At 48.2% G+C, this 27839-nt stretch overlaps 1 protein-coding gene across 1 annotated transcript in view; it reads right to left on the bottom strand.

Moving 5' to 3' along the window:
- LOC147683184 (actin filament-associated protein 1-like 2) overlaps positions 1-26797 on the bottom strand; it is a 278687-nt gene extending 251890 nt beyond the window's left edge. The window contains exon 1 of the mRNA XM_086944799.1: positions 26681-26797. Within this exon, the coding sequence (XP_086800925.1) occupies positions 26681-26696 (16 nt within the window). The 5' untranslated portion in view covers positions 26697-26797. The remainder of the gene's footprint in view (positions 1-26680) is intronic.
- Positions 26798-27839: the final 1042 nt, after the last annotated feature.

Below are 27839 nucleotides of genomic sequence, written 5' to 3'. Positions count from 1 at the left end.
AGTCCGGGGGCGGGGTGGCAGCCATTATTCAACAGAAATATAAGTTTACTGCTCTAGGAATCACTGGTATACCCCTAGTTGACAGCCTTATTTTAAAATTTGAATCCCCCAAGTCCCCTTTTATCTGTGCCCTCTTCTATCGACCTCCCGACCATATGCCCTCATTCAATCAATCAATCAATCAGAGTACTTGTAGAGCGCGCTACTTACCCTCTAAGGTCCCAAAGTGCTGAGGGGAGGGAGGAGGTGCTGCTACAGCTCGAAGAGCCAGGTCTTGAGGAGTCTTCTGAAGGTGAGTAGGTCTTAGGTCTGCTGTATGTGGGTAGGGAGGGTGTTCCAGGTCTTGGCGGCGAAGTAGGAGAAGGATCTGCTGCCGGAGGTCGTTCGTTGGATGCGGGGGACAGCAGCGAGGGCGAGGTTGGCAGAGCGGAGCTGGCGGTGGGGGTGTGGAAGCTGAGTCTGCTGTTCAGGTAGGCTGGTCCGGCGTAGTGGAGTGCTTTGTGTGCGTGGGTGAGGAGCTTGAAGGTGATCCTCTTGTCGACGGGGAGCCAGTGTAGGTCTCTCAGGTGGGGGGTGATGTGGCTGTGGCGGGGGACATTGACGATCAGTCAGGCAGAGGCGTTTTGGATGCGTTGTAGTCGTCGTAGGTGTTTGGTTGGGATTCCTGCATAGAGTGCGTTGCCGTAGTCCAGTCTGCTGCTGACGAGGGCCTGTGTCACTGTTCTTGTTTCGGTCGGGATACACTTGTAGATCCTGCGGAGCATGCAGAGGGTGTTGTAGCAGGAGGAGGAGACGGCGTTGACTGGCTTAGACATGGAGAGGGAGGAGTCGAGGATGAATCCTAGATTGCGTGCATGGTCGGTGGGTGTTGGTGCTGTTCCCAGTGTGGTCGGCCACCAGGAGTCGTCCCAGGCTGAGGGGGTGGATCCGAGGATGAGGACCTCCGTCTTGTCCGAGTTCAGCTTCAGACAGCTGCTCCTCATCCAGTCGGCGACGGCCTTCATTCCCTCGTGGAGGTTGGTTTTGGCGGTGTGTGAGGGAGAGGATGAGCTGGGTGTCATCGGCGTAGGAGATTATGTTGAGGTCGTGATGGCGGGCCACTAGTGCGAGGGGGGCCATGTAGACGTTGAATAGTGTCGGGCTGAGGGATGAGCCCTGGGTGACGCCCTGTCGGTGGGTCGGATCGGAAGGGTGGGAGGCGGACGCTCTGGGTTCTGCCGGTGAGAAAGGACGTGGTCCAGTCAAGGGCCTTCTCTTGGATTCTGGCTTCTAGGAGGCGTGTCTTTAGAGTGCGATGGCAGACTGTGTCGAAGGCGGCTGACAGGTCCAGGAGGATGAGGGCTGATGTTTCCCTGTTGTCTAGTTGGCATCTGATGTCGTCTGTGGCGGCGATGAGGGCTGTCTCGGTGCTGTGGTTTTGTCTGGATCCGGACTGGGTCGAGTCCAAGATGTTGTTGTCTTCCAGGTGGCGGGTCAGTTGCATGTTGACGATTTTCTCGATGACCTTTGCTGGGAACGGGAGCAGGGAAATGGGCTGGAAGTTATTGAGTTCCTTGGGGTCTGCTTTGGGCTTCTTGAAGAGGGCGTTGATTTCTGCATGCTTCCAGCTTTCCGGGAATGTCGCTGTTTCAAAGGAGATGTTGATGACCTTCCGTAGTTGGGGTACGATGGCTGCGTCTGCTTTGTTGAATACGTTGTGTGGGCACGGGTCGGATGGAGATCCTGAGTGGATGGAGTTCATGACCTTGCGTGTCTCGTCGTCGTTGATGTTGGGCCAGGAGGTCAGGCGGTTGGCGCTGGTGGTGTTAACAGAGGAGGTGGAGTCTGGCGTAGTCGGGGCAGTCGTTGTGTTGAAGCTGTTGTGGATGTTAGCGACCTTGCGGTGGAAGAAGATGACTAGTGAGTCGCACAGTTCTTGTGAGGGCGGGATGTCGTTGGCGCTGGGGTTGGAGAGTTCCTTTACGATGCTGAAGAGCTCTTTGCTGTTGTGCGCATTGTTGTCCAAGTGGTCTTTGAAGAAGGATCTCGTGGCTAGTCTGATGAGGTGGTGGTGTCTGCGGGTAGCATCCTTGTGGGCTGCGTGGTTGACCAGTGTGCGTTCGTGTAGCCATCTCTTAATCAGTTTTCTGCATGCGCGTTTGGAGGCCTGGAGCTTGTTGGTGAACCATGTGGCTCTCTTGCTAGTGTGGCTGCTGGGGGGTTTCTTGAGCGGGACGAGGGTGGTGGCGCAGTCATTGATCCACTGTCTGAGGTTGCGGGCTGCAGCGTCAGAGTTGGTGGGGTCGGTGGGTGGGTTCTTGGAGAGGGAGGTGAGCAGCTAGTCTTTGGTGAATTTGCTTCAGCAGTGGTGAGGCAGCTGTTGGGCGCAATGGTGCGTGGTTGGTTTCTTGAAGGTGAAGTGGATGCAGCGGTGGTCGGTCCAGTGGAGTTCAGTGGTGTGATCGAAGGCGACGTGGGAGCCTGTGGAGAAGATGGGGTCAACCGTGTGGCCGGCAGTGTGGGTGGGTGTGGTGGCGAGTTGTCGATCAGGGTGGGGGAGTTGGCGTTGTTGTTGTTCTCGAGGTGGAAGTTCAGGTCCCAGAGGAGGATGTAGTCCGTGGAGGCGAGTGCGTGGGTGCTGGCGAGGTGGGCGATGGAGTCGCTGAACTGAGCCCGGGGTCTAGGTGGTCTGTAGATGAGTGTTCCTCTGAGGGTGGTGTTGGGGTCGGTGTGTATCCGGAAGTGCAGGTGTTCGATGGTGTTGAGGGTGTCGTCTGCGTGGGTGGCGACTTTGAGGGTTGACTTGTGGATGATGGCTATTCCTCCTCCGATTCCGTTGGCACGATCCCTGCGGGTGATCTTGTAGCTGTCCAGGATGGCTATGGTGATGTCGGGTGCTGAGGAGTCGTTCCACCAGGTCTCGGTCAGGAAGGCCACGTCTGGGGCAGAGGTGTCGAGCAGATCCCAGAGCTCGATGGCATGTTTGTGTGCTGTTGGAAGGCGGTGACCCCAGGGATCAGGATGACTCTCCTAACCACCCGGAACCTCCTCTCCCACAATTACTGCCGAGTCTTAACGAGGGGGAGTCCCCGCCGGGGAGGACTGATCGCACACACTGTCGACACACCACACTTACGAACGGACACCACACCGTGAATCTTTATCAAGTATGAACTTTATCAAGATAAAAGTAGGGAGCAATACAAAGCGATCGAAGGATCGCGAAAGTCTCGTAACAAGGGAACGGGAAGCGGGACAGTCTTAGAGGGCCAGCTGGCACGCCGCGCACCCTACGCACAGTTCTCAATCCTCAAACTGGGGGGTACGGGGGCTGGCGATGAGACTTGCTGTCCTACTCACTTCGGTTTCAGATGAACGTGAGGGTAGCGTTGATGGTCCAGCCGGACCAGAGAGTTCTTCAAGCCGTGACGAGGTCAGCAGGGCTTATTCAGGAGTACTTTGTCGTACTCGTAGTCAGGTGGACCCGCGACAGCATCAGCAGGGCTCCGATGGTCCAGGTCTTACTCTTCGAGAGGGAGCCGCGACAGCGTCAGCAGGGCTCCGATGGTTCAGGTCTTACTCTTCGAGAGGGAGCCGCGACAGCGTCAGCAGGGCTCCGATGGTTCAGGTCTTACTCTTCGAGAGGGAGCCGCGACAGCGTCAGCAGGGCTCCGATGGTTCAGTTCCGTAGATTCGAGGGTGAGCCGCGACGACGTCAGCAGGGCTCGGTGGGTCAGAGTCTGTTCTCCTCAAGGTCAGCCGCGATCAGATCAGCAGGGCTTTCTTGTCCAAGATACAACTGCCGACTAGATGGAACGCAGGCTGTCTTATAGTTCAGGAGCTCTTTGATGTCCGGACCCTCAGAGGCAGGAGGCCGGAGGTCCGAGGGCCAGGCGCCTGATTGTCTGGCGGCTGTGTCTTTGATGCTTTTGGACCATGCGACCAGGGAATCCCAGACGCCCATTGAGGCCTGGAGCCAGCTCACTAGGAAGCCAAGAGGTGCGATCGAAACCAGCCCCCAGGGATGGTTCGGAGGTGTGAGGACATCCAGCTCCTGTGGAGGGGGCTGGAGGTGTGATGGAAGCCTTGGTTTCGGGTACTTGGTGAGTCGTCCACCCCCCTGGGCGAGTCGGGCGAGCACGCCTAGCTGCAGCCGGGAGCGGCCAGGGGCTGCCAAAAGGGAAGAAGGCGGCCGGCTGGTTGGGGAGGCCAAGCATGGAGTCTGCTGGTCACGTGCAGGGTTGCAGGCACGCGGTCTGGGGGTCGTTTCAGGACCGATGTAGGAGTCTCGTGTATAGTTCGGGGTGGACGGAAATTAGTTCTGTCTGTCGTTCTGGGTTATGGGGGGTCAGCGAGGGCCACGCCATGAGGCCGGGTCCAACATGTGCGGAGCGGGTGTTGAGGAGTATGCAGCAGAGGTGGTGTTTCTGTTGCAGGTGAAGCTGCAGGAGAAGGGTCCGTGGATCCGTTTTGGTGTAGCCTGGGAGCAGGTGTGGTTTTGGCCGGAGTTGAGTTCGTGGATGGTGCTGGCGACGTAGTGGATTCTGGTGTCGTGGCGTTCGCGGGGTCCAGGGGTTCTGGCGCTGGGCGCGGTCCAGGCGCGTACGGGCGCAGACGGGCTTGCCTTTGGCGCGCCTTCGGCTACTAGGCAAAATAATCTCCCAATTAGTCATCAACCACGCCAGGATCATTATTCTCGGAGACTTCAATTACTGGCCCACCGACACGCATGGGAGTGCGAGCTCTGTAGAGTTCACAGACCTTCTATCAGGCATGAATTGCATCCAACATGTGCATAAGGCCACCCATGTTAAGGGGCACATCCTGGATAAGGTCTGGACCTCCAAACTAGAAATAGCATCACCACTAGTTTCCCCATGCACATGGTCAGACCATCACCTCATTACATTCACCATGGCCTGCAACCCTCCTATTAAACCTCCCCTGGCGGGCAATCTCCTGGCCAGAAACTGGAAGCGGGTCAATATTGGCGACTTTTGCACTTTATTACAAGCCACATCACCTACTGAACAAGGCTCCCTCTGAAATCAGGCACTAAGTCTCGATCAATGGCTTGAATCAGCCAGCAACAAGGTTGCCCCCTTTAAGAGAACCAAACTTTAACGCCCCCATGATGCTCAACGCTGGTTCCCCGATGACCTGAAAAGGAAAAAACTGGCACTCAGGCAAGCCGAGCACCGCTGGAGACGAGATTATGCCCCTGGGGAAAGAACCACCTATGTAGCCCTGCTAAAAAAACTATAAAGACTCTATCCTCCAGACCAAGGCAACCTAATTCTCTTCTGAAATCATGAACTCAGCCACTAAGACTAAGGACATTTCCGCAATAGTCGATGAGCTTCGCGCAACCTGACAGAGGGTACGCCAAACCTGCCCTCTCACAAACATTATGAGACTCCTTGAACTTGTTCTTCATCGACAAAATCGACTCCATTAAAAACAACATTGCCACCCCCACACCCCTAACCACAATCCCCCTATTACATGTAAAAATCCCCTCATGCTGGACCAAATTTCCCTGATTTCCAGGGAAGAGTTCTTGGTCCTCCTAAAAGAAAGTGGGATCTGGCTCCCCCAACGACTGCTGCCCTCCACATATCCTACAAGAGGCCTTCCTTACCTGCCCTGACCCGCCCCTTTCACTCCTCAACAACTTCCTCAAACAAGGCATTGTCCCTGACACCTTCAAGCATGCTGAGATTGTCCCAATCCTGAAGAAACCGAAAATCGACTCCTCTGTATTGAGCAACTTCTGCCAAATCTCCCTACTCCCCTACCTTAGTAAGATCTCAGAGGTCCACGTAACAAACTGTCTCAGCTCATCTATTGAGCACTCTCAGTTTCCCGATCCTCTGCAGGCAGGATTTAGACCAGCACACTCCAAGGTGTCAGTCATCCTGGCAGTCATGGACGAGGTAAGGATAGAAGCCGATAAAAACATCACCCAGGCCCTGGTACTTCTAGACCTGTCAGCTGCTTTTGACATGGTTAATCATGATCTCCTGATCAATCGTGTCAGCAATGCTGGCATCCAGGGTTTGGCTCTTAGGTGGATTTCCTCCTTTTTATACAATCGATTCTAGGCAGTCTGCCTTGCCAGCTTCTCGGACAAAAAAAACAAGTTGACCTGCGGGGTTCCCCAGGGTTCCTCCCTATTGCCCCTCCTGTTTAATTTATACATGCAACCCCTGATTGTATTATTACGCAATAGTCAATTTACAACTTTTAACTATGCCGTTGACCTCCAGCTGGTGTTCGAAATTGATTCTTCTAACACATCAGTCTCCAATTTCCAATCCACCATGACCTCTATTAGCGAATGGATGTACGCCAACCAATTAAAACTCAACCCCGACAAAACTGAGCTGATCCTGACTGGAGGCACCGCTAACCCCTGGAATTCTAACTTCTGGCCCCCACTTCTGGGCAGCTCCCCTCGCCCAGTGGATGCCGTAAAAAGCCTTGGGGTCATAATCTGCAACGACCTGTCTATGAAACCCCAAATTAGCGCAGTGGTATCTTCTTGCTTTTTCCCCCTAAGCAGAATTCGGAAGATCTGCAGATTTCTGACCACCGAGGCCCTCACCCTTGCCACTCTGGCCTTGGTCATCTCTTGCATCGATTATGTCAACTCACTTTACGTTGGCATTCCAGCATACCAACTCCGCCGTTTACAGCTGGTACAAAACCAAGCAGCCAGACTCATTTTCCATCAACCCAAACATCAACATGTCAGCCCCCTGATGAAGAGCCTCCACTGGCTTCCGGTGGCAAACGCTGTGCATTCAAATTGGGCTGCACCGTTTTTAAAGCCCTCGCTGGCCAGGGCCCAGCTTTCATCTCATCTAGGATCCATCGCTATGTCCCCGTACTTGAACTCCGCTCCTCCGCTCCTCCCACCTCAACCTGCTCATAATCCCCACCTTCAAACGTAAAAAACACGGTGGCCTCAGATTCTCCTTCCTGGCCCCTCACTTCTGGAACTCCCTCCCGGCTGAGATCAGTAACCTCTTACACCCAATTTAGAATACTTCTTAAAACCCTTCTCTTCTCGCAAGCATACGAGTAAAGATCCTGTCATCACTCCGCTGCCGCCCTCCCGCTCTCAGCGCCATGAAACCGATTGGTGTAAGCGCGCTCTACAAATAATTTTAACATAACATAACATCTCCCTTTCCATTGCCCCTTAAGCCCCTCTCAAGCTCCCTGCTTGTCATGTGATATATATATATATTTTTAAAGACCTTTATTGTACCTTTCGAATCATACACAGCTTCTGGCCTACAACCCCAGGGGCCGGCTGCCACACGTTCACATGCGTACGGTACTTTCTGGATAACACAGCCCAAGTGCTGACCTCCCGGGGGTTCGGCGGCGTTATATAACAATGTATGTACAGAACTCGCATTGTGGCCTCTAATAGATATAGGTCTGGTTTTCTATTTTATAACAATAACCTAACGTAACTAAAGAAGTCACCACAATTAGAACTTAAGGCAAACAAGGAAATGAGTGCACAACCTCTGTCTCATCTTGTATGTTGGATCGTCCTGTGTGGGTGAGCAGGGCCGTTACCTCTGGATCGGCTGTTACCATGTACCCTTGTGGGTGAGTGCCTCTGTTGTAGTGCACTACTGAGTCAAGCTAGCCTGTCTGCCAGTCCCATCCCCTCCCAATCATGAAGCAGAGTTGGACACCAGGTTCAATAGCCCGCCCCCCCTTCCTTCCTCCTACTCGTCCTCCCCCTCCTCGTCTGATGTTAGTGGGTCGCCCTCCTGCAGGGGTTCACATATCTCCCCCCTGAACTCATTCTACGGGGTCCATATCTTGTTCCACTTGCGTGGGCTTGCCCTACTGATGTATACGGCCCTCTCTGTTATCATTACCCTGTCCATGTTCATACACCATTGTGTCATAATATATTTTTAACATTATATACCAGTGCCATTGTTGGAAGATCTGAAGCTCACACCCACCCAAACTTACTAAGGTAGGACCCAGGCCCTGGCCCTTGATGTCGCAGGCACCCACATGTACGCGCACACCTGCCGCTACCAGAACATGAACCTGAACCTGTCAAATACGCACACAATGCAACCTATGGAAAATGGATATAAAATATGCAGACAAGCCCTGATATCCATTCAACGACCCTTCACCTCTAAAACAGGAAGAATCTAGACAGATGCTGATGACAACTCTTTAGCAATTCATGTAAATTCACGCCTTAGCAATAAGACCCCCGCCCCCCACCCACCCCCAGAGAGGCGCTAGTCTTCAAGTCGGTACATTGCTGCATGAAAGTGCAGCTACAGTTAGCTCAGTGACCTATTCACCCTCCCAAAATCGATGCTTCGGAGGAAGGGATTGGGAAGCAGTTCTTTGGAAATCCCTGAGCTTTCCGGCTAAAACGCATCCTTTCTGGGCCAAGAGCCCGCACTGGCCCTGGCCTCGCTGTGCACATCATGGGCTGGGCACATGTCCAAACCTCTGGAACATCTGGGCTTGGCAGGCCTTGCAGCAGACGAAGCGCCCCCTGGGACCCAAGCTTCCCTTCGGAACGTCAGAGGCCTCCTGAAAAATATGCATGGCTGGTATGTGGGGGAGACAGTATTGTCGGTTGATGTGCTTGTATAGCAACAGCAACTTCCACAGAGGGGGCAACTTTAGGATTGAAGGAAAGTGTTTCTCTCATGGGAATGCTCCCCTAGGCAATAAGTCTCATTGCGGGAGCCCACTCCCTGGGGAGGGACAGAGTGTGGGTGTGAAGAGATGCTCTTCTAAGAGGGTGTTCTGATGGTATTAGGTCAACATTTCGAAATAAAAAAAGAGAGAAAACAAACATTACCAAAATAAAAGTCAGAAAACATAAGTTGGCAAACCAAATGTTCGGAAAAAATAGGAAGTCCGAAATACTTTAAAAAGATGTAAAACAGGGAATAATGGAATTATGCATACCAGTGGGGCAGGGGGGTTTGATTGTTCAATTGTAATGGGGGTGAGTTTCAACCTCCTCAAGTTTGAAGCCCATCGATGCACATGCACGGACTCAGCGATAGATAAAGCGGGTTATGCTAGAGCTGTATGCACCGTAATTTTTCTTAACCGTACTGGTCTACAGGGCATTAAATGTAAGAGCTACAAATGTATGTACAATAAAACTGCTAATAATACTAATAAAAATGAGTTAAAAATATAAAGTACTGTAAAGCGCTCTGATACCCCCATGGGTCATGTTTGCACTATATAAAACTTTATAAATAAATAAATAAGATGTAAAAAAAATTTAATGGGTAAGGAGGAGGAGGGTTAGAGATAGCATTAAGATTAGAATAATGGTAAGGTTAAGCGACGGGTTCGGAATAGGTTGATCGTGTGGGTTAGAGTTAGACTTGTGGATATTGTTAGAAACAGGGTGACAAATTGGGTTAGGCATGGTGTTAGGGTTATGAAGAGGGGTAACTGATGTCAGAGGTAGGAGTTAGGATTAGGGTATGTACCAATAAGGGGTCAGTGGTAGATGAGCATTAGGGTTAGAGGTGAGAATGATGGTTAGGGTAGCTTGCAGAAAGAGTTAAATCCTGCAAGGGATAAAAACAGAAACGAATGTCGAACTTTTTGCTATACTACTTTCTTCAATTGTTGTATTCTTTAGTTCAAGACAAGCAGCAGATAACAAACATAGCTTGAATGTTACTTCCAGAATCTTTACTCAAGTGGCTTTTGAAACATGTCTCGAGTACCAACATAAACAATATATAATGCTTTCCTACTTAGGACTCTGATATATATATCCTGCCTTTGGACACACCTTAATTTCCATGTGCTTTTTTTTCCCGGCTGAATAGTCATGGGCGGCTCATCCATAGGAGCGTGGGGGGGCGGGGGGGGGGGAGGTGCTGACCCCCTACTGTGAGACACTACACCCCAGATAGACTCCTCACTGCCATTCATTTGGAACCAGCAGGGTAGGGGCGGGCCTACGGAGCAATCTGGCAAGGACTGCATGAGAAGCTGTTTAAATGAACTGCGCATGTCAGATTGGCTGGTGTTTTTGCTCTGGCCAGCCTGACATGCTCAGTTTATACTTCCATAAGCAGAGCTTCCTGGGAGCTGGAAGAGCGCAGACACAGCCCCATTGGTCTCCAATGGAGCGTTGTGTTTCCCTGACCCATCCAATCCCGGCACTGCTCATATGCTGCTTGGAATAAAAGCAGCATGACAGCAGTGCGTGGATTGGCTGGGATGCTATTGCCCAGCAGGTACATCTTTACCTGCAGCACCGGTCTGAGGCTAAGATCATTTAAGGTAATAGTACTATTATTTTATTTATACCAGAGCTCCCAATATGCTGCAAAAAATCATTTGTATTGCAAAGGTGATCGGTGCACATTCTATATAATTAAAACATACCTATATATAGAATATGCCCAGATCACTTCTGCGATATAAATTTAAGGGTATCCGTCCTCAATAAAATTATTACATTTTTACGTGCCTCACCACTTTCAAAAGCCGCCAGTCGCCGCTGTGAGTACTTTATTCGTGAAATGGGAGGGGTAAAGGCAGGAGGGACCCAGTGAGGAGAAAGGAGGAAAGAGGGAGGAGTGAGGAGATGGGGATGAGGGGAAGGGGGAGCCAGAAGACCCCGGGGGTAGGAGCATCCAGGGCTCGAGTCGGGGTACCACGAGGGTGGACGGCGTACCCCCACTTATTTTATCGTGTGGACGCCGTCCCCCCTGCCAAACAGCTAGACTTCACTCTTTGGCCTCTCTGGAACGAGATCGGAGCACGCTGCACATGCGCTGGCTTCTCAGATGCAATCGCATCCAAGGGGTGAGCGAGGGGAGGCAACTAGCCCGATGGTGCAAGCCACCTTTCGTGACGTCACTTCCTGTTGTGACATCACTTCCGGTGACAGCGTCCCCCCACTTCTTTTTTTAGGACTTGTGCCCTGGGAGCATCCACATGAAAAGGACGAAATTCAGGGCTGGGAGGAGCTCCTTTGAGACTGCCCTCAATAACTTTTCTTTAGCAGTGGGGAAAGTCTGGGTCCCCTAGGAGCTATGCCTTGCTCTGCCTTTCGTTTTGGGAAGTCTGCAATCAAACGTTTGTACTAATTACTTTCTGCAATATCAAGTCGCAGCTGACTGTTTGAGCCAGAACCTTCTAAACTGAAGCCTCGGAGGACATACCTGCGATGTATGCCTCTGCCCATTTAATCAGGTCTCTCCTCCACAGTCCTACTTGTGGGGGAGGGGGGATGGGGGCATTAACCTTCCAGTTCATGCTATTTCTCTTTTAGCAAGGACAAACAGTAGGCAATTAAGCCTAGCTTCCATTTTCTTCTTCATGTGGGTCAACAGCCCAAGCAGGCCCGCTTCATGGGCCTTTGGGATTACTCTGTTGCCACTTCCTGGGTGATCACCATCCAGTACCTTACAAATACTTGTTCATCCCCAGAACACGTATACCAAGACAAGTTCATTAGCGCTGCATTTCATGCAGGAGTCTCCAAATTTTCCTATAGAGAGCTACTTCTGACTACGGATAACCTTGCTGAGCCACTGCCCAACATGAGGATTCGGAAAGAGTATACAACTTAGACTCTGCTATTCGAGTAACCCCAGTTTTGCACCAGTGAACAGACAGCCTTATCGCAATAGCTGTATCACAAAAGGGTATATAGGTAAGGACATCTAAAGAAAAGAAGGAGTGAAAAGAAAGAAAATCAAATAGAAAGTGACGAAGAAAGAAAGCAGAGAGAGAAAGAAAGAAAGAAAGAAAGAAAGAAAGAAAGAAAGAAAGAAAGAAAGAAAGAAAGAAAGAAAGAAAGAAAGAAAGAAAGAAAGAAAGAAAGAAAGAAAGAAACAGCAGAAAGGGAGAAAGGAGCAAAAAAGAAAGGAAGAAAAGTAAAGAAGCGGATAAAAGAAAAAAGAAATAGAAAGGAATGAAGAAAGAACACGTTGACACTAGCAGATGTTTGCCTTGAGTACAGGCTAGGATCAGAAACACATTTCTCAGTTCATGATCAGGTCTTTTATCATGCACATAGAGTCAATGCATATGTTAGAGTGAGGAAATACACATTAAGGATTATTTATGAGCCCTTGTGTCACTTTTGCGTCGCCGGTGCGGCAATTTTTGTGACGACCCGGTAGCGTAAAAAATGCGCAATGTTGCGTCATATTTACAAAATGACGCATCTAGTTACATTCCTCACTTTGTAAACCCCTGCGCCACATTATACCTGCACCAGGTATAATGTATGCAGGGTGGGCGTTCTGACGCAAGTAAGTCTCGTAGAAGTGATGCAGTGAAAATTTCACTGCGTCACTTCTAGGACGCAAATGCGTCAATATCTTACGCCTGCCTCACAGCAGGCTAAGACGGGCGCAGGCACATTTGAAATGGGCCTTGGCCATGTGAAATGACCCATTGATGGAGTTGCGTCACTTTTGCGACACACTCCAGCAATGCATCCTTTTTGCGCCTACAGATACGTCAGAAATACTGACGTATCTGTAACTCCTTGCAACATGATGCGTCATACTGTAAATATGACGCATCCAGCTTGTCGCAAGGAGGGTGCAATGAAAAGTGACGCATCGCTGTTTTCACGCAGCAATGCGTCACTTTTCATAAATGAGGCCCTTTATGTTTATTATGGAGTGGAGAAGTGTGGCTCAATGATTAGAGCGGAAGACCCTGATGCAGAGGTCTAGCCCGGGACCAGGGTTCAATTCCTCGCCTCGGCGGGTCTTGGGCTCAAAATTCGACGGACCTGATAATTCTCGCCTCGGTGCCTATTTCAATCATGGAGTCCCACTCTGCAACTCTGGGCAATAGCTTGCTTAATCTCCACAACGGCCCCCACAACGCTAAGGATGCCTGGCCTCCACCTTGGGGGTGCCCAGGAGTGGACGCCTCACAGGGAAAGCCAGGATGTGTTCCACAGTGGTATTCGTACAAGATCCTTGAGACCCTTGCGGGTGAGTAGTGCACAATACAAGTATCAATTTTTATTATATAAACCTCTCAGATGCTTTCAGTAATACCTGCATGAGGGATACTGCCGTATATGTTTGGGCTTGTTACCTTGCAAGATGGTGCACTGACTGCACTGCAATTGTTGAATAAAACTACTTGGTTAAGAATTAGAACCAGGGAACCACGCTGTGGGGTGCATAATCTTGCTGTCACTGAATTCCAAGAACACTTCTATGACGGGGACTCTTACCCTACGGAAGAGTGTTTTGATTTCGCTAACCTTTTGTTTTATACAACAATTATTTTTACTTTTACAAACATCAAGTGGGTGAGAGAAACCATGAGTTAACTTGGTGATATATGAGAAAAGCAATACTTGGCTATAGATCCAAAACCATTTATTCTTGACCATTGAGACTAAATAATGCAATTGACACTAAATAAGATGATATTCATAATCTTAAAACAAACATTTTCCATGGAGGAGCATTCACTCCCAACCTACCCTGTTTCCAGCCTTCATCAAATGCTGCAACTCTACTACTCCCATCCTGAACTGTCCACAGCAGACATTAAATATTGCAATGAAAGTCATAGTAGCAGAAAACACCTTGAAAACTCCTTACAACGTATATAATGGGAAGTTATTAAAGCCTTCAATTGTGTCATTTTCAAATGATGTTCCTCGGTTTAAATATGGCGCATGTTGAATAGTGGAATGTTGGTATTATTGGAAGGGAAGACATGGAAGCAGCTGCAGACTAGCAGCGCATGTTGCTCTTCCCTTACGAAACAATCTAGACAAGGTTTCTGAAGTGTAATGTTTGTTTATTAAGTTTATCCCTCACCGAATGACTATGAACGTTGTTTCATCACTCACTTAAAATGCAACAAAAAAGTGCACAAACATTGTAATCACATGCCATAGTGAAATATGATCTTTTTATAGAACATGATGAAATCAAACTATGGTCAATTTTCTTCTTGCTGAAGAACCTGGTGCAGAGAAAGGCCAGAATGGAAAATAGAGTTAATCAAGTGAAGAAATGGACACTTGTAACAAGTCCAGACCATTGGTTGGAAAAACTATGGTACCCTCAAAAGACCCAATGTAAATAGGTTTAGCGGTATATATCGTTCCTCCGCCCCTACATTGTGGTTCGTTGGCAGTTATCATTGGGTACCATAGGTAGTGTGGGTGCCTGCCTCAGCCAGAGGCTCCTCTGGTCTGGATTGCAGTGACCAGAGAAAAAAAATTTCTTGTGCAAGGAAAAATCAAAAAATAGCTGTTAAAAATAAGATCAGCGCCTAATGAAATTTAATGAAATGGTGTTGATCTTATGATAAAACCAATGGGTACTTAACCTAGATCAAGTTAAGGGATCCGGAAGTATAATTTTACATGGGTGTCGACATGTTTCAGCCCCCTTTGGCTCAAAGGAGTCTACGGGGCTTTCGTCAGGACAAAAAGGGACAGACAAACATAGAAGTTCTACTCACACGTGTTTAGTGGAGTTCAGTGCAATTGAGGGTCAAAAATTATTTGAACCACTCGGGTATGTATGAGCCCCCTTATGTGGAGATTGCTGCTTCTATCGGGGAGGTTCAGAGCCGCGTGTCTGGGATCCTGCACCGCTTGTGCTGACTCTGCCCCCGGACCGGAGAATCCTTGAGCTGACAATTCTCCTCTAATGGAGATTCATCGCTTCACAACTCAGGGGATTATGCACTCATTCAATGGCCTGAAAGAGTTGGACAGTAATGTAAAATCCGTCTATTTCGAGAATGAATGCTAAATCTGTAGGAGAATCCACTTGATGATTGTTGTCCACCATACTATCTCGATGGTGTGTAGGGAATTTCTCCGGTAGATTCTCCTATGGATTTAACATTTCCCTGAAATAGGGTGAGCTTCTATAACTTTCAAACTCTAAGTCGTGTCCCAAATCCAGTCCAAAGTGTAAAATTGTAAATGCAAAGAAGAACAAGAGAAAGATTGACAGGAACTATTAGGTGGAGACCTTTTTGGAGTCACATACACAAGAAAGAGACCCCAAACATAGTATAACTGAATGAGCTTCCATATCATGAGAAAAGTTTTATGCTTAGTTCACCAGCAGGAGGGGTTCTTTGAAAGTGGTAGGGTGTAAATGTCCAACAAAAAAAGAGCTGCACAAAGGTCTCCTGAGTAACTGTTGACAACATGGCAAAAAAGTGCATTTTAAATCATAACTGTCGAGTATTTATTTCTGCCAAATTATTATGAAAGAAATTTAAATTTTATTTAGAACTGCTTTACATACCACCTGAACGACAGCATATTATGTCATAGCTGACAGAGATAATTTGGGAATTAGTTGCGTGGTGAATACTGAATTTGGGCACTAAACAGATCACACCAATATGTAGCAATAAACACAGTGAAGAGCATGAGACTAAGAAATATGTACCAGAAAGATAGAAAGAAAATAAGGAGCACATGTATGAAAGAACAGGTTTGTGAGTTAATATCAACTTTTTGCGAAGCACTATTAAGGACTCGCAAACTGCTATGTAGGTAGGTTTGGCATTTAAAATAGCGATTCCTATGCATTCCGTATTTGCGACTCGCAAATTGCGAGTTACAAATAAGGAATGGCTTCCCATTCATTTCTATGGGTCAGGAGGCCCATAGGAATGAATGGGAATTGCGTGTGCAATTTGCGAGTACCCAATAGGTACTCGCAAATTGCGCACGCAATTTCATGGGTGCAAGGGTTCTACAATGACACCCTGTTGCTCCCCTGAAATGTGCACGTGTGCACATGTGGCGATGTATGTGTGCCATGTGGCACTTTTTAAAAAAGCAAAAAAGTGCTTTTTTCGAGGAAATCGCAAATTACCGCCAAGTTGGTGGTAATTTGCGATTCCTTACAGAAGTATCGCAATTTGTGATGGCTACTGGAATAGCATTTAGGGAACCGCAAATTGCGATTCTCTAAAGGCATGGGCAAAATAGGGAATCGCACATTTTGCAATTCCTTATTTTGCAAGTAGGGTTTTCTTTCCTACATTGCACACCGCTAAATTGCGATCGCAAATGCTGGAATTCAAAGACAAGGTAGTCCAAGATTTGACAAAAAGAAGCGCTGTTGTGGGGCAGGACATAGGTTGGAGAGCTGGATGGACCAGCTCTAGGGTTCTTGAGTAAAGGTAGAACAATGGCAGATCTGAGGTACCTTGGGGTAGCATCAGTGCTGAGATGGTGAGCTAGCACTGAAAGAATATTGTCAGACAAAACAGAACGCGAGATAAGAGGGAACATGTTTGCGAGTCGAACACATCAAATGGTCCACAGGAGGGGTTGACATCCTCTTGTGTAGGGATCAGCTCCCGCTAGTATGTTGGGTAGAGGACACAGAGGACACAGACTACTGCTCAAAAAGCATTGGCTGTGAAGGGGAACTCATTAAATATTCCAATACTTTCATGGTGAGCCTGACACTCCCAGCTGGATTTTGGAGTTCAACTGCACCCACAAAAAAATTGCAAGAATTTGTCAAAATTGTATACTAGTTAGCTCGATTACCATTGAAAAAGTCCAGGAAGGATGATGCAGGCAATTCACGAAATATAATTTATTGTGGCCTACAAGTTTTATAGCTTTCGATGGGTCTATATTTTATTTCCTACCACCTTCTATACTGCCTCTCTGAAATACATTCTTAGTCATATGTTATGATTGAATAGCTTCTTGGACAAGGCAAGGTAAAAAAAACAAAAACACAAAGATCATAATCTCAGACCACAGATGGAGAGCAATTGCTAATGTCACAGAGATCTTACCGATTCAGACAACAAACATGTTACCCCAATCTTACAGGCTCAGGTTTCAGACAGCAGGCATTATTAACTCCCAAATATTACCATTAAATATACATTTGCTAATGCAATAATGTTGTCAGCAAGCCCCAACCTCACAGTTAATGGGAAAAGACACTTGGCTGTCAAATGTGAGCTTCTCATTTAAGAAAAATAAACTCAGTTGTCCCGTTTAAAGCAGGTTTAAAGCAGGTTCTAATTATCAACAAGCATTGGAAATGCAATAGGTCTCGCATCATTAGAGTTAGTGCTTTTAGAATTGTTGATGGGTTTTTTTTGTAAATCTTTAGCATTTTTGTTTCCTGTAGCCAATGCTAAAGAATTACAAATAAAAAAAGCCATAAACATTTCTAAAAGCTCTAACTCAAATGCTGCGAGACCTATTGCACTGTCGGCTGGCGTTTTTTGATGGTGCTGTGCTGGGAGAGAGAGTGGGGAGGGGTTGGAGAAGGGATGGGGCGTAGAGCAGGGGGCGGAGCTATTGTATTAGCGCTCAACCCGTACCTCTGAGTTTTTCAAATGCATTGTGGGTGAGGCTACATAGTAGGTGATGGGTAGAGTCTTGAATGCGTTTAAGCAAAAAAATTCCATGCAGGGCAGTGATAAAATAAATGTACTAAAGTTTAATGGGGGGCTAAATAAATAAAAATTCTTCAATAACAAGTCATGGTTTAGTTATACATAGTGTAGCTCACACACTCGGGCTGTGCATTTGGCCAGTCTTACTACAGATCGCAAACACGACAAGAAATAGTGTCACCTCGGAGACCTAAATGATGTATCTTTTCCTAGATCAGCCCTTGGAGACCTGTGGTGCCTGCAGCCCTGACCAATGGCTTTGCATTCGTCCGAGTATATATATTTTTTTGGGGGGGGGAGAGAGAGGGGGAACGATGCAACAAACCCTTAGAAAACACATGTTGATGCCTGGCGCCAGGCAGGTCTGACAAGCACTGAGCACAGCGAGCTGCAGCTGTTTGTGCGACCCTTCTTTCAAGGAAGAGCAGGTATGTGTGATGTGAGTCCGGTTGACCTCGGTTGAGGAACAGGAAGGGGTGTGCATCGTTGTAGCGGTGAGTGCAGTGCCTGTGGCTGTGTGCTTGTCAGCAGGCTGCGGAGGGCAGGGTCCCACCGCTGCAGCTTGAGACCAGCTCAAGTGCACCACAGACGGGGCAGTTTTGACCCAAAACCTATAAACAATCAGGTTTGCATATTATCAGCTACCACTAGCCCAGAGATCCTACTCTACTGGGCATCATTTCACTGTGGGAGAGGAGCAGCGACAGGAATGTATTTTGCATCAACTTACGTGGCACAACCGACAACATGAGACATTTTTGGCTGTAGGCAGGGCCACTGGAATTATGCGGTGGAGGGGGGGACTGAATTATACGGCAGTGTCGACTAAATTATGCAGCAAGAAAAATTATGTAGAGTAATGCGGCACAATTTGTGATCATATTTCATTACTTTATCATTTTCATACTTGTTAGCACTGTCTGGGCTGAGACTCCACCTCATAATTACCAGTTTAACCCTCAAACAAAGCAATAAGCAATGGACCGGTGACCAGTCACCCTTTGCAAATGACCTTCCATTGTGCAGCAATACGTTTTGCAGTATTGCTTAGTTACTGTTGATCTGTTTCAGCTAGAAACTTTTTTTTTGTTCAACTCTGCAGGATATGCAGCAGACGATGGATTATGTGGCGCTTGCAACAAATCCATCATCATGCAGATAATGTTGCAGCCACAAAATTGCGTAATTCCAGTGGCCCTCGCTATGGGGAAATAAACAATATTCACCAGCCCCATAAGCCAAGTTACACATATGGCCAGACCAGGGCACACGGGGTACTGCAGTCAATTTAGAGTGTGCAAGTTATTAAAATTGGACAACCAGTGTCAGTAGAGACGAGCCACAACTGTTAACGGGGGCTGCACTGCGTTGTGAATGTAACATCTTAAACAGGCACAGGGAGGTTGTAGCTTGTTCTGTGACAGAGGTGTGAGTTACGCAGTTCTCACCACAGAGCCCAGGATAGTCGCTCAGCAGAAAATTCTGGCACCCTGTTTTGTGATTCATTTCAGACGGATCAAGGGGGAACAGTGGGAGGAACTGAGGCAACCAGAGGAAACGTGGGATGGAGTGATGGAACAAAACAGGGAGGGGATACTTAGGAGGGGCTGAGACAGCACAAAGTAACAAGCATTGGCAAAGAATATGTACAGCAAAGTAAGCAAGGGATAAGGAGACAGGGGACTGTAAATAAAATGAAAGAAAGTGGAGGCAAGGATGAGTGACAATAAGAGAGCAGTAAGAAGGGGATGAACTAGAGGAAAAGGGGTGAACAAGAGGAGAAAGAAAGCAATGGCGGGGAAAAAAGCAGGCAGCGGAAAGAGGAGAGGTTAAGAAAAAGACTGATTAGAGGATGTATGAGCAATGGCCAGGGGGCATGAGCATGAGGCATCAGTTCTGCGCTATGCTGTTCTTGTGACTACCACGGTTCCTCTTTATGGGGGGGAAATAGTCTCTGGGGAAACCCGAGAGTTTCAGAATGTGCACTGAATCCGAGTTCTCAATGTGCAGGAAGGCGGCAGTGGGGATCATGGGAACTTTCCGAGCCCGTGTCAGGGAGTTCCCCTCGCACAGAATCAGCTGAGGCAGCCTGGAAACAGGTGGGTACTGGGGAGAGAACGAGGCTCCTGGCACTAAGAATGAAACGAAGATACACACGCACAAACAGAGGCGCCGCCACCGCAGCCAAGGCACGGCTGACCCCGCGCTCGACATTCACGAGACGGTGGAGGCGAATTGACAGTTTACAAATATTAATACAAATACAATGTGGACAATTGACATAACTGACGACAGTAACCGCCTTCCAACTCCGCTATTCCTAGCGTTTGTTTCTTAGAGGTAGTTGATAGTGAGCAAAAACAAACTTTTTTTTTCCAATATACAGTCTGTCTAGGAAAATGTACCCCCATCGCACCAGGGTCACTGATGAGGGAGACAGTGCTCGGTGCCTGATAGGAAGCATCTACGGGGGCCGACCCCACCGGCCCGAGAGATGTAAAGAGCAGGAACAATTAATCGGCTGTGTCAGTGTGGGCACAGGTAGGGAAGGCAGAGAAGGGGAGGGGGGAGGAGAAATGCGACACAAACAAGACGGAGGGAAGGAAGATAAGGGGAGGGGGGAGGAGAAATGCGACACGGCGGGCAGGGGAGGGGGCGGAGCGGGGAGAGGTGCGACACGGCAGGCAGGGGAGGAGAGTAGGAGGAGGAGGGGGGAGGAGAGTAGGAGGAGGAGGGGGGAGGAGAGTAGGGGAGGCACGGCCTAGCGGCCGTGCAATCAAGAAGTGAGGGGGCGGAGCTGGGGGAGGCTGTGACAGAGAGAGTAGGCAAGGCAGGCGGCTGGGGGCATGTGCACGCGCTTTTAAGCTCAATGCGCATGCGCATTGAGCTTAAATTTCTCGTGCACTGCAAGGAATCGCCACGATTCCTTGCAAGTTGGTTAAAGAGTGGATAAGCCCCCATAGTCTCGCAAGCTCGATGCGCATGCGCATCGACAGGCGAGACCTAAAAAGGAGAACAATCCCTAACAAAAGCTGTCACCTTGATGACAAAAATATTATTTCGTTCTGAAATACCAAACTTGTATTTTCACTAAATAATGTTTGGTGTCCAAACATCGGGTCATCGTTTTCACTATGCGCTCACATTCAAATGTAGTACTGTCAAAATGTGATCATTCCTGTCTTGTGTGTCAATGCATCACCTTTATAATATTGAGACAATGTAGAAGGGGTATAAGATCCTGTTTCCTGGCACATCTCACTCAATGGAGATGAATTAATGGTAACTTAGCCTTGATAAATGGGGAGACCCCTTTCCCATTCATATCATAAAACAGTATAAGTGAATCAAGTCAAGTTTGATGAAGGTATAATTTATTGGTAAATTCCATTCAATGATGATTCAAAATATGTTTATTGATTCGAGTGTCTATAGTCCACTTAAAGGATCAGAAACACAGTTATTGGATAAAAGAAACCAAAACATCCAACACACCAGAAGGGGCCGAAACACGTTGTTTTGGTTTCTTTTATCCAATAACAGTGATTCTGATCCTTTCACAGTCAATATGTCAAGAATTGTATCTATTGTGTCAGGGCTACAATTATACCAGGGTTGGACCTCCTCGTGCCCTTGAGGCCTCACAATATGCCAAAAATGGTTTTACTTTATAATAATGTTATTTTAGGGCACAATGGGTTATTCAGTGCACTAATGCTGGCATGCATTGTGGCCTTGGTATAGTGCTTCATATCTCGGTGAGGGGTGCTGGAGTGCATTTCGGAGGGGTAGTGCCCCACGTCGTTAGGGAATGCACAGTGGTAGAGTGTTGTATTGGTTGGCTACCTTTAGGAAGCTGCCAAGGGAAGGAATATTACATTCTTGAAATGGCCTGTAGATGGGCACTCTGCTCCCCTCACTTCTTTCCCCGATTTCTTCACTATCCCATTGCATCTCTCTCCTTCCCCCCACTCCGCTAGCAATGTTTTGCTGCCCCTTTTCCCCCCGTGGTAACCCTTTCCATCTCCCCCCATCAGGTCCAGCAGAACCATTTCCTGTCGTCAACCTCCCCTTCTCCCAACCCCCCCACTCTACCAGATACCGTTTCCCTCACAGCCACCTCTCCTAGCCAACAGGACCTCTCCAACCACCTCCCCTCTTTTCCCCCCAAACCTTCTACACTCCTATGACACCTCACAATCCTCCCCTATCCTTCTTCCCCATTGTCTTGTTCCGCACCCACCCCCCCCTAAACATGTCCTAAATTCCTTTCCTTCGTGCAATGCCAACAAGGACAACTCTCCCTTCACCTCTGATACACCAACCCACCGCTCTCAACCTCCACCTTTCCCCACTTGTGAACCCTATACCTCAACTCTCCTTCTGTCCTCTCACCTCTCCCTGCCTCCCACCACCTACACCACCCCCTCTTTTTGCCATCGAGACACCCAACCTTCCGTGCTCTGCCCTTCTCTCTCTTGAAAATAAGCTATGCTCTCTTATCACCTCCATCTCCCAGCTTACAGCTGCCATTTCACTTTTAAGCTCTAAGATTTCAACTTTCCCATTCTCATCAACTCCTCTGGAAAACTCTCACGCTCCCACGAGATGCACCTCGCCCCCTCACACCATTATAGCCAAGCATAACCTGTCGTCTGCAAACATTTCTCACTCACACTAGCCCTTGAACGCCACCCTTCTTCAACCAGCATCTCCGAGTAACTCAATTACCTACCCTATTCCAACCATCTCCTCTGTCAGAACAAACATCCACCTAAACCCTCCCGTGCACCCCCATATAGATATAATATCCCTATCACCCTTCTTAGCCCAAGTGCCCCCGTCATCAAAACAGTCTCGACAGAACTGCGATGCCGGCTCCACAACTGCAGATCTGCAATAAAACACAAACTCGAAATCTCTGATACCATCACCCTTCACAATATTGACCTGTTTTTTCTAACAGAGACCTGGTTCAACGATACCTCTCAATCTATGTTTGATCTCCTTATACCCACTGGCTACTCTATTTTCTGGAATGACAGACCTATCAAAGTTGGGGGAGGTGTTGCAGTCATCTTTAGAAACTCCCTTCAACTCAAGGCTTTTCCCATCAGCGCCTTCCACACTTTTGAATGTCTATCTCTTGAGCTTCAACTTCACCACCGCTCAACCCTTAGATTCCATGTCATATACCGCCCACCTGGCAGCGGCCCTTAGTTTATGGAGGAACTCTCTGACTTCATCAGCGACCAATACGCACAAAGTGACAATCAGACCTTCGTGGGTGACTTCAATCTCCACTGGGGCTTCCTCCAAGACTCTTCCGCGAACTTGCTGGCCTCCTTCCTCTCTACAAACAATCTTACCCAACACTGCACAGAATCAACACACTCTAAGGGCTCAATCCTGGACCTTGTTATTTCTAAAGCAGGCATGCTTTCTATCGCTACCCCTATTCACGTAGACTGGTCTGACCACCTACTCATTCCATTCTCTCTTCTCCTAGCACACTCTATTACTCTTGGCCAACCTAAGAGGGCTACCTCCTGGTTCCGTGACGCTAAAAATATTGACACTGTTTCCCTCTGTGAATCAGCTTTGCTGTCACTTCCAAGGCTTGACCCGAACCTAGATGTTGACGATCTCACCTCACAATGCCTCTCAGTCCTTGCAGTCGAAATCAATAGCGTTGCTCCACTCCAAAGCAAAAAGAAAAGGCCCATTCCCTCAGCACCCTGGTTCAGCAAATCCCTACATGAAGAAAGGAAGCACCTAAGACTCCTGGAGAAACAATGGAGGCAATCACCCTCCACCGATAATTTGGCCACGCTTCGTTCAGCAAGATCCAAGTACCACAAGCACATCTTCCTTGGGAAAGCATCACACTTCAGAACCCTCCTTGACTCAGCCAAAAATAGACCCAAAAAACTATTTGATCTCATCAAGAATTCTAACTACTCTCCCCCAACCTCCAAATTGGAGGATTCTACAAAGAAAGCTGCTGAGTTCGCTGTGTTCTTTGACGAAAAAGTGAAATCACTTGTGGTTCAGGTCGCTCATCCTACTCCTCCAGAGGAGCGCAAATCACTAGCCATCTGGCATAACTTCAACCCCATCTCTGAAGATGTCCTCCTCAAGTGCATTCTCGAAACAAAGCCCTCCAACCACTCGCTCGACCCCATCCCTAGTGCCATTGCCATTGACTTCTACACCCTTTCTCTTCCCTATTGAACCACTCTGGTCAGCCTCTCCCTCTGTCAAGGCTCCCTTCCTGTTCCCTTCAAAACTGGGCAGGTCACCCCTCTGCTTAAAAAACCCACTGCGGATGCGAATGACCTCAACAACTTCCGCCCCATCACTAACCTACCCTTTCTTGCGAAGATCACAGAAAGATGTGTTGCGAAACAACTCTCTCGTCATATCAAGGACAAGGATCTTCTTGACAATTTTCAGTCCGGCTTCATCCAAAACTGCAGCACTGAAACTGCCCTGCTGCAAGTGATCGTCGACGCGCTGCGGATGCTAGACTCGGGGGGGTCTTGTCTTCTAATTCTCCTTGACCTTTCGGCAGCCTTTGACACTGTCAATCACAACACCCTCCTCAACACTCTTCAACAGAGAATGGGCATGGAGGGCACTGTGCTTAAATGGTTTGCTTCTTTCCTTTCTGATAGATCCCAAATGATCAAAATAGCGGACAGTCTTTAATCGCCTTTGGCGGTGGGTCAAGGTGTTCCCCAAGGCTCTATTCTTGCACCCACATTGTTCAATCTCTATTTGGACCCTCTGGGAAATCTCCTAAGTGAATGTGGGGTCAACTATCATCTCTACGCAGACGACACTCAAATCTACCTTAAGGTTGCCTCCACTCACGATCTCTCTGTCCTAAGCTCTACCCTCGACTCCATTCAAAACTGGATGTCAACACATCAACTGATTCTGAACCCCTCCAAAACTGAATTCCTCCTCCTCTCCTCCTCACTTTCTCCTCCCCCGGTTCAATCGTGGTTGGACCAGATGAATCTGCTGAACAATAAACCCATCATTGTCGACAGCGCAAAATCCCTTGGTGTCATACTCGACACAAAACTCAATCTACTCTCCCACATTAATTCAAATGCAAAGTCTGCCCGATACCAACTGCGCCTTCTTTGGTGGATTCGTCGCTTCTTCCCGGAGCATGACCTTAAAACCTTGGCCCAATCGCTGGTCCTCTCCAGACTGGACTACTGCAATTCTCTTCTAACTGGCCTCCACAAGTCCCACCTATCCCCCCTTAAGTCTGTTCTACATTCAGCAGCTCGTTTCATTTATGGGGCCAAAAGAAGCGACCACATCACTCCCATATTATCCTCCCTCCGCTCACTTCCCATCGAGGCTAGAGTTATCTACAAGACTGCCTGCATCACCCACAAAGCCTTGCACTCCTATTCTATGCGCTACCTTGCGAATAAACTGAAACTCTCTGGAGGCTCTAGACCATCACGAAATGCGGAAAATCTACTGCTTGAACCTCCCACTTTCAAGAAGGAAAGCTCAATGGCCCAATCCTTTTCAGGCAGCGCAGTGAGAATCTGGAACTCACTTCCGCCTCAGCTCCGGACCACCACCTCCTCCCAGGCCTTCAAAACTGACCTCAAAGTTCTCCTCCTTCAAAGACACTTCCAAATGTAATCCATGCCCTCTCTATTATCTGAAGGAAGCCCTTCAATTATTGAAAAATCTACTTTACATGTCTATGGAAGTGTCTTCCCACTGTGTTCTTGTGGTTTGAGAGTCTGCCATTTATTGCAGTATTATCCTTCTACCTGTGTTTGGGACTCTTGTGTAACATGCACCCGTCACTTTCTCTTGTAACACACTGTTTTCTGCCTCTTACTTTTGTTTGTTTTCGATACCTGCACAAGTGACACCAGTGCCTACGTAACGTTTGTTCTTGTGCTTGAGTGTCCTCCATATATTGCAGTAATATACCTCTGTTTATTTTGTATGCTTTTGTAACCTGCACACGTCACTTTTTCCTCCTGTAATGCACCGTTAGCTACCTCTTGTATTTTGTTGGCTCACGATTGTCATTTTTGCTTCATTTAATGCAACGTTTGCTTTTGTTTTTTGCTCACTTGTAATGTTCTCATGTCTCAGTTCTGTTCCTTTAGTGAAGCGCTCTGACACCTTCGGGTAAAGTCCGCGCTATATAAAAACGCATACATAATAATAAAATAATGTTAAAATTATGAATTATTCATCTAGTAAACAAATGCGCGTTTAATGGATGTTTTTGGCCCAAATGAGGCCTTTGAAAGATGAATCATCTGTTAGTCTGTGGTCAAACAAAAACTGAATAAAGTGGCAGCGGGTTCTCAAATGTGGTACACAAAGTCATTTGCAAACACATGGTCTCTTTTAAGGTATACTTAACATGCCACGGTATGCAAAGCAGACAGATCTGATGCACATAATTCATTGAAACCACAAGCACACTTTATGTGGTATAGATGTCAGCTATGTATTGTGCAACACTAAGAAAGGACAATGAAAACATGTTTGTTAGTGTTAATGTTAAAGATGTAATTTGTACTTGTGTAATGTGTTTAAATATATTGTTAAATTGAAGTATACAAATGAACTGTAAGGTTATAATTAAATATCCAGTAAATGAAATGGAAACCTTTTCTGTCGTACACACATTCATTTACATCTAGCTCACAGTGACATTTCTAACACATTAAGACAACACACTCTGCAACCTCTGCCCTCAAATCGAGTGTGCACATGCCCCAGCACACACTAATTTACCGTATTTGAGCCCAGCGCGCCAAAGCATGGCATGTACCATAAAAGACATCCCCCGCCCTCCACACCTCCACAGGTCTGGGGTCTCGTGCGGTGCCGTTGACCCCGGACCACCCATGCTCTCGCAGCCGCCCCACTGAGCTATGTTTGGGGCTGGAGTGAGCTGGGGTTGTTGAGGTGGGTGTCTGGTTTCCATCCCCTTGAACTGCACTGTGCCGGAGGAATGTTGTGACGAGGTGACAGCAGAACAAAGGTCTGAGTGAAAAATGAGTTTTACGTGGAGAGCCGGCTACAGGCAGGGGCCTCACCAACCTATGACCCTGCGGACATGGGGTCAGCTGTTCCCTCGCCCCTCACGAGCCGGTCTCCTGCCCCTCTCTGTGTGTGCTGCTGACAGCTGACCCCCTGTCCCCTCACTGTACCCAGAGCTCAGTAACCCCGGCCCTCCCGGTACCTCTCCGATTCTCCATCCTGGCCCGCGTCGGCCGGTTCCGGGTTCACACCCCTCCTCCGGCCCCGCTCCGGGTCTCCCTCTCCCGTGGCAGCTGCCGGCGGATCAAGTCACAACAAACAAGGAACCAGGACCCCGGCCGGCCGCGGGGAGGGAACTCCGAAAACAGAGCGCGTGGCCGCCCCCTCCCAGGATTCCAGCGGTATCAGTAACTCGCAAAACTTTCCAAAGGCTGCCCTCTGCAGGAAGGCGGCGCGCAGAGACGGATGGAGGGAGAGAGCATGGGCAGGGAGGCTGCGGAGGATAAGGGCAGTGGGCACTTATGCTGTGCCCGCGGGCACTGCCCTATGCACTGCATGGAAAGACATGGAGTACGGGAGGTACTATGTGATTCTTAGAGTTTATCCATTTGTATCTCTTCCTTGAGCGACTTTACAACTTGTACATTTGCAATTTTTTCTATTTGTATCTCTTCCCTGTGTGACTTTACAACTTGTACATTTGCATTTTTTTTTCCTGTTTGTACCTTTTATGTAACTCATGTAATCCTAAATCCTTATGTATCGGAACTAGTTCTTTTGTAAAACGCTCTGACACCTTCGGGTAATGTTCGCGCTATAGAAAACCGCATTAAATAAATACATAAATTCAAAACTGCTGAGCTTGCGTCCGATACTGTAGAGTACAGGTACAAAGGTTCACGGTGGGGTGTGCGGACGGATGGAGGATGCAGGACCGGGAATGCCGCAGTGCTGCAGAATGAAGTGCTGGAACAACGTGCAGGGCCCGTGCAGTCCAAGGAAGCACGGGTGAGGTAGAGAGAGATATGACGCAGTGGGGTAACACTGGTGTCAAGGGCCCTAAGGGAAAGAAACAGAGAAAGGGCTCTTCTACCAAAAATCATAACTGGGTCCTGAAGGGCCCCTGCATCCATGGGTCCCAGTACCACCACAGCTACGGTACTGACCCTATTGGTAGGTGCCCCTCGTGCTGCCAGGGCAGCCGGTACTAGGAGGTAGGCTAAAATTCAGTGAATAGGGACAGAGTGAGGGACACTCAGACACACTGAAACGGGTCTTCTCCATATGGCTTTATACTAATAAGTTAAAACCGACCAGCATTTCTCAGCACAACCCTCTGGACAGCAGCTATGAGTATTTCT

This window comes from Lissotriton vulgaris, chromosome 11 (assembly GCF_964263255.1).
Source record: "Lissotriton vulgaris chromosome 11, aLisVul1.2, whole genome shotgun sequence".
Taxonomy (NCBI): Eukaryota; Metazoa; Chordata; class Amphibia; order Caudata; family Salamandridae; genus Lissotriton; species Lissotriton vulgaris.
Note: the sequence above shows the minus strand (reverse complement) of the source record. Positions and strands in the feature narration are given on the sequence as shown.